Here is a 13,346-nt window from a genome sequence, read left to right on the forward strand (position 1 = left end):
CACTTCATTGTCATTATGAGCTGCTACCTAGGAAAGGCAAAAGATTGGAGCTGCCTCAGGCTCTGGGTAAATCCTTGGCAAAACCTGAGCAATTGCAGCTCCAGTGCTGTCGGTGTCCAAACTAGAAGGTTAAAGACTTCCCTGGGACCTGTAGAAGTTGCAGTCACCTCTCTGGATTGCAGCAGAACACTCCCAAAAACCACAGTCCCTGCTTTGAAGGTCAGTGTAACAGTCTCAGACCACACAGTATGGATCTGCACTCCACATAACCTCATCTTTACACAGCTGACTCTGAACTTGCAGATGGAAAGTTCCCTCTCCTTGCCTTTCACTCGCTGAAAAATCACCATGCTACTCTCAGACCCAAACTTGGTTTAGATTACTTTCTTTGATGTGTTGCAAGGACTCCGACTCTTGAAATGAAATTCTGATTTTCTGAGATCTAGACAGCACTTTCCTGATACTGCAGGATCTTAGCAGTGACTGCAGCAGTCCCAAAGCAGAGAAATGACTGCATCTTACAGCCAAAACTGCTCCAACAACTCCACCCACTGGGTCATTTCTGAGGAAACATCTCCAATATCCAGAGATGCCCCTCTTTGTTATCCGAACAACACTGAAGAGGAGATTGGGAAGTCAGGGAGGAACACAGCTCCACTTACTATTCAGTGAGACTCCAACCCACAGTGTGTCACGTCATCTAACCTGACGTATTTATCTGTGGGACCAGAGAAGTGGATTCCTCCCAGAATCACTCCAGGCTGGCAAAAGTCTGTCTCCTTCCCATGAATGAACACACAGAGAATCTCATTTCTCACGTGGTCACAGTCAAATGCAAGACTGGAGGCATCTTTCCTGTGAAAGTAAATTGTGAATTCCACAGGACATCAGAGGAGGCACTCAGAGCTTTTTAACTACCTGAAACTTCTTGAAACACATGCGGGCACTTGTGTGTATTTTGCTTAGCAGCAAAGGCCTCCTGTTTGGGGGCAAAAGTGGCAAGGAAGATCCTGCTGCTTTAAATACTGTGAAAAGCTCTTTAGCCAAAATCATTATCTACCATTAGTAGGGAAAACCTACTAATCCTCCACAGCCCCATCCTACTTCATCATTCAGAAATGTCAGCAGTTCCCCAGTGCTGCAGTCAGCTCTTGTCTACAGCAAAAGCCCTGCAGAGTCTAATTGCTCCGGGTGACTGAGCCAAGGCGTGGATCTCTGAGCAGAGATTTCCCGATCAGGCCAATTGTGTTGTTAAGCTGGGAGCTCTCTCTGTTCTTCCAAGTTCTCTTTCTTAGGTACGAGCATTGTTCCCGCTGGGCTCCTGCAGACGCCCATTGTTCCACAGCTCCCAGCCTTTGATGCTGCAGAACAAAACGCTCAGTGTTTGTGAAAGGAGTGAAAATCAAAAAGATTTTCAATTACACACTTGGTTGAACAGCTTGGCCAGTTGGCTGCAGAGCACCAGGGTGCCAGCACCTCTCCACAAACTGGAGCCTCCCATGAGGAGGCCTTGAGCACAGCTGCAAAGTGACCCAAAAGAGGATTGATGGCTATCTGGTGATCATTTCAGAACCTCCCAATTCCAAGTGCTCTTGGACTGAACAGACTTTCATTGACCTCCTTAGACACACATTTAGTAGCTGCCAGCCGGAAAAAGCTGGAAATTACTCCTGCTTCAGCACTGCTCACATTTGACAGGAGAAACACCACAATAGCATCTAGATTTCTTGCCTCCATTTCCAGACTAATTTGGCTGGCAAGAACTGGGCAGAAGTCTGAAAGAGCAATGGTCTGAGGTGCACCGGCAGGGCCACTTGGAAGGAGAGCCAGCAGGGTGGGATGGCCCAGTCACAGCCGCCAAAGCTGTTGCACGGTGGAGTTATGGACCCTCAGGTCCTGCTGTGGAACACAAGTGGTTTGGGTGAAAACAGCTCTACTTTGTGTTCCATACACAGCTGTGAATGATTTCTCCCACTGCCACGATGACAGATCCCGGGATGTCAGAGATGGGAGGAGCTTTCTAGTCCATTTGGGTCTGTCACCTTAGTCCATGCTAATCTCTTCTGTGAAAGTACAGGCAGCACCAGGGAGAGAGCGCTCCAGAAGGATCAATCTATGGAGACAGCTAATAATATAATAAGAAAATACTTGCACACAAGATCCAGCCAGCCGGATCTTCCTGGGACAAAGGCACTTACACTCTCTTTTACAAATATATTTTATTATTTTAATGCTTATTAAGAAATGTAACCAAGACAGACTCCGCAGCACCAGCGGCTCCTCACTGCCCAGCAGTCTGGTGACTTCACAGATATGAAAACTTCACAGATTCAAAAAAACCTTTGGTCAATGCACTTTAAATACATTTGCATGCACAGATTCTCCTATCCCCTTCCCCCCTTCCCCCCCTCCCAATGGTAACTGACAGAGGGAAAACAACACCTATATCATAAAACATTTAAATTAAAAGAGCAATTGTTTCATACTGACAGCATGTGCAGCAGGGTGTTCATAGTGTCTTGGTTTGCAGACCACAGAGAACCTCTTCACAGGGCAGGAACACCAGCTCCCGAGACAGTGGGGGGAGTGAAGGATGTTCCCAGGTCCCAGTCTTGATTTTAACACATCCCTTGTGTGAACAGCCCCAGCAGGCAAGTAAGATGGGGAGTTACACACAACATTGCCCCAGTTTGGGGATTCTCATCTGTCAGTGTTAGTCACCTCTCATGCAAATGAAGAACTGGTGATTTTTGTTACTCTTGATGTGTTTTGCCATAATGCAGCCAAGAAGCTCAGGGCTGGAAAGACAAAACTCTGAAATGACTCAGTGCAATTTGATGCCCAAAACAAATTGGGAGAGAACTGACTTTTAGGCAGCTGAACTTAGCAAACACCACCAGAGAGTATTGCATGCAGGTTTAATGCATTGCAGCACCACTGCAGCCTGTTTGTCCTTCCACAGAACTTGGCTGGATGGATTCAGTGTTAGGTAGGACCCATGCTCATGGAAGCAGAATGGGATTTGTTATAGCTGGATGTGCTCATGGAAGGGGACAAGGTATCTGGAAAGGCCAGAATCCATGAGAACCATCCCTGCCTCAGTCATTATAGACCACACAAAGTCAACCCTCTGCACACCCCAGGCAGGGCTGATCCTTGCAATGACCCCAGGAGAGCTGTAAGTCTGTACATCCCTTCCAGAGTCCTTCCTGAGCAAGTCACACACTAGGTCTCAAGCTAGCATCATCTTTACACCCCACAGCACCTCCCAGCACATTCCTGCTCCCCTGAAATCCTCCCAAACACCTACTCTACAAATCCTCCTTCACTATTAAGATTTCTTGTCCATCCTGACCCTCCAGTCTCCCGCAACTTAGAGACTTCTCTATATCCACCAGCATCTCCTGAAGCCTCTTTTCAAAAACTGATCAGAGGTTCAGACTGTTCTATGTCACTCCAAGTCCACCTGCACCCTAATACCAACTGGGACCAGTGAGAAACCCTTTCTGCCTCCAGTATTCCCAGCTGTCCCACCATGCCAAATTGCTTCTCTGTTCAAGAGGTGCAGTTCAAGCTTGCACAGAGCTCTGAAGTATCACCGATCCAAAAGGGACTCTGCAGGACTCATCTGTAAGTGCATTTATTTGCACACACAAAAACCAGTGCCCTATTGAGGAGAGAGCTCCAAGAACTCTTGATAAAATTACTCCTGGCAACTGATCAAACTTTGCTTTCTTCAAAACTCTTATAAAGCAAATAAACCCTGGAGCCTACGAGTCTTCAGGGAATGATGAAATTCATGAAATGCCCTCACGCCAAATCAGGCACCACATGTCTCTATGCATCTTCAGATTTTTTAGCAAGAAGTTCTCATTCAATAAAATTAGTCTCTTCTGACCCTAGCTCCTACTCTCTGGACCCACTGCACCTGGGATTCCCAAGGTCTTCTCCAGCCTCTCCTGATAGTCACCTCGTTCTTCCCTTTGTCTTGGCACCATCTTTGTTTATGCAGAACAGCTGGATCAGCTAAACATTCTCCAGCTGGAAGAAAAATGGGGGTATGAGTGGTCCTAGGAAGTCTGGAAGGCGGGTACTTTTCTCAAGAGTGGAGAGCTGCCAGGAGAAGGAAAGAGCACACTTCATTGATGGGACCTATTGCTTCTTTTTTTTTGAAGGAAAACAAACCAAAAAGCAGGAAGCCCTGAAATTATGATCACTAGGAAACAAGAAATAAGAAGTCCAAAATTCTGTTCAAAAGGCTCCTGCTCTCCCCAACAACTGCTTCAGAAACATCCTCTGAGGGTCCATCTCAGCCATATGTTTGCCATAAGGCCTAGCATGTGGTGCAGCTGCCACCCCTTCCTTCCTGTGACTCCAGAGAGCTCCACAAACCACGCTCTCTGTGCCCTGCACTTCCTCCTGCACACAGCCCACCCCCTTCACACACCCTTTTCACTTCAAGTCTGGATCACTAATATTGAAAGAGACTGGACACACTTGGAGAGCAGCTCAAGCAGTAACACAAAAGCTAAATTCAAGACATCTGAAAAGTGAGTAAGCTTGTATGGTGATCTGGTTGGGCAGGAAAGTTTTCCAGAGCAATCTGGAAAGCAAAACAATCCTAAGTTTGTCCATCAACATAGATCAACTTGATTCTTGGGGCAACCAAGCAAGAAACTGCCACAAGTGAGTGTGGAGACACTCAGGAAACAATAGAAAGCAACCAATCCACACCAGCTGTTGAAAGCCTGATCCAGTGTGGTGCAAATCATCCCTTTACAATGGTAACTAAAACTCAATAGGCAACACTTCTGCACTCCCGTGTGTTCAGCACATGAGCAGTGCTGGTATTTTCCCACACTTCCTTCCCTGCTCTGTGTCTTTGTGGACCTAATTGTTATTGACATGAGTGCCGGATGTAATCTTGTGTTATTCTTAGAACCATTTCAGCTCCCAGCTGAGGCCTGAAGAGAACAGTCCCCCATTTTCCTGAGTTCCTCTGCCACTGTTACAGGAGGTCAGAAGAGCCATCACACAAATAACCTACAGAAATATTCCATCAAGAGAGATAAAGAGTAACGAGATCTTGAGTCACCCTACGGAGGAGATACCTATGACATCAGTCACAGAGAAATGGCTTAGTGTTCCTTAATGGTGCTGCAGTGATAATCCTCTCCTCTGACGTCAGACTAAGGGGGAAGAGCCCTGCCAAGAAAGCAGCAGTTCAATTAAACCATGAAATCTATTGTTTCACAAACTGGCCTGTCTTTCTGCTAAAGACTGTGGTGGCAGCCACATCTTTTTATCCATCTCACAGTAAGCTTTGTGCTAGCCCAGAGCAGCTACATACTCAAACACATTCAGCATCACAAACTTCTCCCTACATTCATGTAGGGAAACTGGCAAAAAGAAAATTCTCCTCAAAATAAAACTGATTTTTCTTTTCAATAGTTCACAATATATAAAATAAACATGAAATAAGAACACACAAACCTAGCCTGCTTTTCCTCAAGTACGAAAGTCCAGTTTCCCTTGGCTTCTGAAATGTTAGGGGACAGGCACAAGGAGGAACCAGATTGGGGGATAATATTTCTGACGTTTTCAGCTAGGGAATAAGCTTCAGATCCCTGGAATTACCAGACTTTTCATTTCCCAGTAGGACCACTACTGTCTCTCTCTCCAGAAGGCTGGTAGTACTGAACATGGATTATTTGTCTGAAAAACAAAACCCAGAACCAAATCTTCAGGTAGAATTCAAGCTGATGTGGTTTTCTGCTGTTCTTGAGCTGCCAGACTTCCTGTGACCCAGAAAATTATCAAATTGCTGTGAAACACCTCTGCAACAAACCACATCAGTGTGTACACTTGCTGCAGCACAAATTTGCCTGTTCTCTTCTACAGAAAGTAGAAACTGCAGTTTCTAAGCTGAGTTCCAATACTACGGACACCTTTCAGCTTCTCAGAGTAGGAGCATCTTCTAACCAGACAGGCCCAGCTCTGCTGGCCTCTGCACCACAGGGACACACCAGGCTTCACAGGACAAAACTGAAATCACAGGAGAAAAGGTGTTTAAATAGAGCTCATTGGAATTTCAAAATTAAGTGGAAGAGGTGTGTGTGTGGATTGCTTCCAATCCCGAGAAAGGAGAAAAAGTCCCGCAGCCTGTTGAGTGAAGATGAAGACTGAAATATGGAGTATTACCTCACACACATCTGGGGCTGTTGGAAAGAATTTGCATTCTAGGAGCTCAGGAGGACAAACACAGAGATGGGGGAAAACAGAAAGTGCCACCAGCCTACAGAGAGCTCACACACCCACAGCCCTTCACAGCCCTGCCGGGAGGACACAGCCCACAGCCCTGGCCTGCAGCACCACGTCCTGCCAACAGCCCTTTTGCCAAGGGAAATCTGTATTACAGGCTCTGCTTTGGTGACTTGTTGGACAAAGTGGAGAGCTAAGAGGTTACATTTGCCATGGGAATCTGGAACACTGATTCTGAGCGCTCAGGAAATGAGTATGAGTTCTTGCCCATCTTTTGTAACTTAATGTAAAGTAACCTTATCATCATGTGGAAAAAAAACATTGGAGCAACCTGTTGCAGTATAAGCTTTAAAAACACAAACTGAAAGACAAAGTGCCATGGTTGAAAGTATCCAGAGTTCCCATCAGGTAAATTCCTTCCCTCCCCAAGCAGCTCTTGGCATCCTTCCTGACAATAGATTTTGCTATCCCCCCTTCTGCTTGTTGCAGTGCCACAGGAGGCCCTTCCCAGTTGCTTTCTGTTATTCAGGGAATACTTCCAGCCACGCTTCTATTTCCACTGGTGAAGACAGTGAAACCAACATACAACCACAGGCACAGTACAGGACAATGTCACGAAATCCCTGCATCAGCAGTCTCCCAGTGCTGAACTTGGAATGCCATCCTTGACCTTGGCACTGCTCTTGGTGACAGGTCATTGATGGGTAACGTGTCCCTCCTTCCTTAGTCCACTTCAGTGGTCTCTTGGCTTTTCTCCAGTCTGGTGTTTAGGATCATCCAATAGTCCTGGATATGGACCCCTTTCTCCACAGCAATCTGAATACACTGCTCTCCCCCCACCCCCCAACCTCCCTTTCTGCCATGGCAGAGGTCACCAATGGAAAAAAAAATAATTCTACCAGGAAAACTTCGAAAGTCTCATCAGGAAACATCAGCTGCAGCAAAGGCTGCTCTTTCCAGATCTGAGTAAGATACCTGGGCATCAATTAGCTCTTCACTCTGAAGTTCCCTGTTCAGGCATGCATCTGAGAGAATCCCATTTTTGCAGGAATGTGGGAGATGCCCATTTGTCTCCAGGTCCAGAGCATTTCCATTCTGGTGCCATTCCAAGCCAGCTTTGCATTTGTTTAAGTCCTGCTTTTCGGGATCCCTGTGGATCTCTCCGTTGGTGTATACCTCTAGTGCATACTCACTGATCCGTATGCTGGCGTTCTCTGCGTCCCCACCATGGGTGGAAGTCCTGGAGCTGGCTATTCCCGCCTTGAACGGCTCCTTCCGGCCCAGGATATGCTGGCTGATGATTTTACGGAAGGTGTATCGGAACTCCCTGATCCGGTAGGCATAAATAAGGGGGTTTACAACCGAGTTAGCGTGAGACAGGATAATAGCCAGATACATCAGCCAGAGGGGAGCGTGGGCACAATTTGGGCAAAAAAGGGTAAAGCAGTTAATAATGTGTAGTGGAAGCCAGCAGACTGCAAACAGCCCAACAATGATGGCTAAAGACTTGGCTGCATGGACTTCCTTCTGCAACGTGGAGCGGGAACGTTCCCCATGTACCATCTTGTTCTCCATCTGCTTGAGCTGGCGCCGGGCTGCCATGAAGATTTTCAAGTAGATACCAAACATGAGAAGGAGGGGCAGGAGCACACAGGCAAAGAAGTTGTAGTAGACCATGTACTCCATGGTGACCACGGCCTCGAAGAGACACGCCACCATGCTGTTGCTGCAGTTGATGGGAGAGGTTCTGTTGGAACCCAGATCTTCGATCTGGGCGCGGTTGTGCCACCCCAGCATTGGGGTCAGGCCGATGATGAAGGACAACACCCAGCAGATGGCAATGATGCCCTTGGCTCGAGAGCCGGTCACCAAGCCATTGTACCTGTAAAGCAGAGGAGATGGGAGCTATATCAGTGTCATTCAACAAGCTCCTGGCACCTATGCAACCTCACAATGGCCCCATGTTCCAGAAGACAGTGAGAAAGGCACCTGCTTGACCAGAGGGGTCTCTGCTGTGCAGAACTCATGCAGCACAGCAAGGACTCCATGATGACACTGTCTGCCACCTATTTCCCTCCCCTTTCCTTTAAGCAGTGAATAGTTGACAGAAAAGCAGGGAAATTAATTCAGTTTTCATCTGTGCTCCTTCACTCCACCAGTCCACTTGGGCGTGCACACAGATCTTGCAGCCTGGATAACCAACAGTACTGCTCTGACCCTTGTGATGAAGATCACTGTGGGTCTCTTGCTAAAGGCTAAGGCAATGTCTCCTTCCTGGCAAAAGAGCAGCTTTTTAGCATGGAATTGTTAGGTCTGTCTTGCAGTAGATCTGTAAACCAAATAGCACAAAAGAACCTGGAGGCACAGTGCCACCAGCCCTGCGTCCACATTCTGGTGTGCTCCAGGGAAATCCTGCTGGCTCAGTTGCAGCAGCCAGGTTGGCATTGCTTTGCATAGCATCTCACTCTGCTCCACAATGGCACTTTTAGGAAGACCAGCACCACCAACCTTCTTGAAATAACTGAGACAAGTCAGCAGTTTTCCTCACCAGCCCAGCTAAGTCGACCCCATGTCTTTCTCAGAAAGGAGGAATTAAGCTGAGGACAATTGTCTGACTACAGGTGTGCCATGGGCTGCACTGCACACACCAAAGGGACCTCAGAGGTGGAGGTATTGATACACCTGGCTGAAGCCAGTTAACAGTAAATTCTCCAAGATCTGTTGAAAGAAAAAATAAGCAACATGGTAAGAATCTGACAGTGTAGCAGAGACCTGATTTCTTGGTTTGTTTGAAATATCAGCCAGTTTCCAAGGCCTCGCAGGTTACTGCGAGTCCTGAGCTGACTCCACCAGTTCTTCCCTCTGAAAATGTAAATCAGGGCAGCAGTTTAACATTTCAGGGCAATTGCCTTCCCTGGGTAATGTTCAGCATGGAAAATAGATGGCTGGATTCCCACATTGTCCAGCGTGGGTCCCACACTGTATTTGACCCCGTGTGTCTGCAATCAGACGGTAGCGCTGGGCTCCCAGTGTTTACCCAGTGCTCCTTCTCCCTCTGTCCCCAGAATTCTCTCAGAAAACAAACATTAAAAGAAATAATATAACAAGCCACAGAAATCTTTCCATCTCCCAATGAAATAATTACTCCCACAGGTTCATGCTTCTATCCCAACACAAGTTCAAGACTGGATGAGAGAGGCTGCTTTTGCACAGTAAAGAATGGAGATCCTGCTTTAAATCCCTGACAATGGGCCTTGGAAAAAACAAGACCCATCAGGCTTGAATTTCCCTTTCTCAGTTGCATTTCAAAATCAGAAAAGAGTGAGTGGATAAGGGAGCCAACCACACAATTCCCAGCAGGCAAAACACACCTAAATTGTCCTTCCAGAAATGAGGGAGGAATTCAGCTGATTCTGAGGGAGAAAAACGTTTTTTTCCAGCAATTAGCGGATCCTGCCCAGTGCTTAAGGGATGCAAAGGGCACAGCATGAATGGTAGCAAAGAGCTGCTCCATTCAGACTTCATCAACACATCAAAACAGCATCTGCACTTTGAAATGTACACTCAGGGAGCAAGAGAGTGGCTGAAGGCCCTTGAAGCTTGGAAAAACAAAAACCAAAACAAACAAACAAGGCAAAACAAAAAAACCCCAAGAAACAAAAAGAAAAAAAAAACCAACCAAAAAAAAACCATCAAAACCCTGCAGCCCTGGAATTAGCTACATCTTGTCAGAGGAATTTTGAAATTGTGCAGCTGTTATCCCACGACTAGAGATGTCCCTTCCCTTCCACTAAAAATATATTCCTTACTTCTCCAGACAAACACTCCCCCCACTTCCCCCTCCCTCTTACCCTCTGGGGATTCCCATGCAAGAAACTTTACAAGGCTTTGGAACAGCACTCAACCCAAGCAGCTTTCCAGCTGCAGGGTATTGTGCTGGAGTTCGTGTCCATAACACCTTGCTCAGTATCTCCAAAGGTTAAGACAGAAAGCTCACAGCATCTTGTGACATAGTCAATGGCCTTGTGTTGGCCAGGTACCCACTGAGAAGTGTTAATTTGTTTAGGAGAGCTTAATTTCTAGGATCCACATGAGGCACCTCTGACTGACTTGGCTGAGGTAGGGTTACAGTCCAGATGGGCTTTCCTGGACTCTTTCCTTTTATCCACGTAGAGATGTCATCGAAGACTTTGTGTACATCTTTGTGTACTTTGTCTCAGTATCTTTGCAGGCTCACAGCAGCCAGGCCAAAGCCACTCTCCATATTCTCCATGCTGCAGAGCTCTACAGGGTAAGTTCAGGGCTTCCCAGACACAACCCCTATCCTGTGAGTTAGTTGCTGGCACCATGCAGGAGACACAAGCTGCTGAAAGGAGCTGGTCACACCTGCAGCTCATGTTCTGCACAGCTGGTAGGTGACTTCGCAGCACGTCTGATGTGTCCAGACAGCACTGGATTGTCTGTGTCCTGCTTCCTGGAAATAACAAGTGGCAAGTGCCACACAAACAACCACTTCTACTTGTGAAATTACACAAAGGACGTTAGTGCAGAGCACAGGGATGCTCATGGTGGCACTGGGTGTGGGGATAGGGTCACCTGCCTCCTCTAAAAAGCAAAACCAATTTTTGCAAACACATGAAAATACGAATGTTTTCCCCAAAAGAGTTTCACCTGCCCTGCTGCTCTCCCAGCCACCCAGATGGCAAAATGACTGCCGGAGAATAGCTGCCCTTGGTGAATGTACAGCTCCTCTGGACTGCCTAAAGTAACTTGGCTGTGGATGTGACACTTCTGGGTCCTTGGATTAAGTTCTGTGCCATGGAGACAAAGATTTCTGCACAGAGTCTGTGAGACTGGGTGGAAGACAGAGCTCGTAGTCTGTCCACAGAGACTTCAGGGAGCAATTAAAATCTTTCAATACATTGCACAGTATGTAGCTGGCCTAACTCACCATCCCAGTGTCCAGCCATCCTGCTTGTCTTCCAAACCCTCCTCTGCTGGACAGCACTGCACATCCTCTGCCAGGCGTGGAGCATTTTTCAGACACCTCTACTGCATCATGCAGAAAGCCTGTGCTCAGCTGAGGGCTTCCATCTGAATTTCAGCAGTGCTCAAAGGTGTTTAACAAATCACTACAAAATGCTGCTTCCTGAACACATCCACTCAACAGCCAAACACCTCAGGCAGCTGCAGCCATCAGGGACAGGACCAAGCAGGATATTCAATCCCTACTACATGTATCTGGAAATGAGAGACTCTGGCAATCCCAGATCATCTAGGAAATCTGTGGCAGGGCAAGAAATAAAACTGAGACCTTCACGTGTACCAACTAAACAAACTTTCCCAAACCCCTCAGTCAGGAACCTTTCTCCCCTATTGCCAGGTACCAACTGATCCTGGTGCTTGTCCATGCTATGGGGATGGGGGAGGTGGGGTCCTGCAGGTGGGCACAGGTGCCCAGCATTAGCTCTTCTCTAAACAGCAGAAGAGGAATGGTGGGCAGACACAGTTCTGCTTGTGACATGATCAGCTTCCTGAATAAAACCTTGGTAACAGCAAGTTCTGTGCAGGCCATGAAGCCACTGCTTTTAAAGCCATACCCATATTCAAAGAAGGAGGGGAATTACTCTTTTCTCCCATTAGGCTGAACCTGCCCTAAATCTGTTTAACATGAGCATATGTAGGAAATGCCTGCCATAAAGTCAAAAGGTTTATGGTGAGCAGGGAAAGAAATATGGCTCAAAGTGACAATAAAACATTAAATCACTGGTTTAGATGCTCACATATGAGCATTTCAGAAGGCAACCCTAGAGAATTAAAGCAACTACTGAAACAGGCTGTTCTCAGCACAAAGGTCCCTTGCACATCCTATACTTTATTCAGGGTTGGTGTTCATCTCCCCTATTCTTCCTATTCCAGACTTTGAGAAGCCAGTTCTTCATGTCCTCTGTCAGAAAAACATCCCAGTGCCACCTCAAAGCTGCAGTTTAAATCACCACCACATGGGATAAATCAGTCCCAAAGTTCCAAACATCTGGGATCTGCACCTTAATAATGTTTCCCCAGAGAAGCATTGCAGCAGCAAAAGCAGCTTTCATCAGAGGAAAAGGCCTGCAGTTGGCACTGTATGACCTGCATGTTTCATGCCTGAATCCAGCACAGAGAGCAAGCAGCAGCCGCAGTAACCTCAGAACAGTTTTCTGTTTGGCTGCAGGAAGGAAAATTTCCCCTCTCTTTCCAGGGTGTTGGAGCTACCTGTCCTCCCCCTGGGAATATCTTTACACAAATGCCTGCACAGGGGCACGTGGCTGGGCACGGCGCCCACAGAGCCTTTGCTGGCACCATGGAGCCTGGAAAGCAGCAATTGTTCTTGGCCCAGGGCTTCATCCTGGGGCTCAGACTCAGGGCCAGTTTTGTTCAGTGCACCTGGGGGTTTGATACTAGCCAATGCAGGTTTTCAGGTAGCTGCCATGTGAGAGACCTCATTTAGTCCTAAAACGAACAATGGCTCGGGCTCCCTTCCTTGGGAGTGCCTTACTGCCACTTGTAGAGTGTTACATTTTTATAAAACTTGGCAGAATTCAGCAAAGTGCTTGAGAACTTGTGGAAAATTTACCAAACTCTACAAAACGTTTTAATTGTTTGAAAGGCAGAACATGTAAGATATTCACAAATTAGTTTTTATCCATTTTAAAATTTCACCTATAAATGTCTTTTCCCATTGCAGTTTTTTGGAGGAGGGTCTCTTCTCCACAGAAAAATAATTTCAAAGGTAACTAATAATGTACTGAGGGGTCCAAAACCAAGCAGTATCAGAAAACCCACTCTTCAGCCTTCTTAATACTGACAGTTTATTTCTGTGGGTATACACATCCACATATGCAGCTACCTTCATTAGGACAAATCAGACATGAAATATTTAAAGAGAAACAGAAGAATAAAACACAGGTTTGACCCTTTTTGGTTTCACTAGAGTGAAGGAAGTCTGGTTTATTAATGATTCAGCTAATGAATATTAGGAATACCTGGTGGTACCTTTTATGTGCTGTAAGAAGAAGTGGCCTTCCCAGGTATTAAAGGATGGG

At 46.6% G+C, this 13,346-nt stretch overlaps 1 protein-coding gene across 2 annotated transcripts in view; it reads right to left on the reverse strand.

Moving 5' to 3' along the window:
- Window positions 1-2,204: 2,204 nt before the first annotated feature.
- ADORA2A (adenosine A2a receptor) overlaps window positions 2,205-13,346 on the reverse strand; it is a 28,107-nt gene continuing 16,965 nt past the window's right edge. For both annotated transcript variants that reach the window (XM_069030849.1, XM_069030850.1), the window contains exon 3: window positions 2,205-8,143. In XM_069030849.1, the coding sequence (XP_068886950.1) occupies window positions 7,183-8,143 (961 nt within the window). In that variant the 3' untranslated portion in view covers window positions 2,205-7,182. The remainder of the gene's footprint in view (window positions 8,144-13,346) is intronic.

This window comes from Aphelocoma coerulescens, chromosome 15 (assembly GCF_041296385.1).
Source record: "Aphelocoma coerulescens isolate FSJ_1873_10779 chromosome 15, UR_Acoe_1.0, whole genome shotgun sequence".
NCBI classification, from domain to species: domain Eukaryota; kingdom Metazoa; phylum Chordata; class Aves; order Passeriformes; family Corvidae; genus Aphelocoma; species Aphelocoma coerulescens.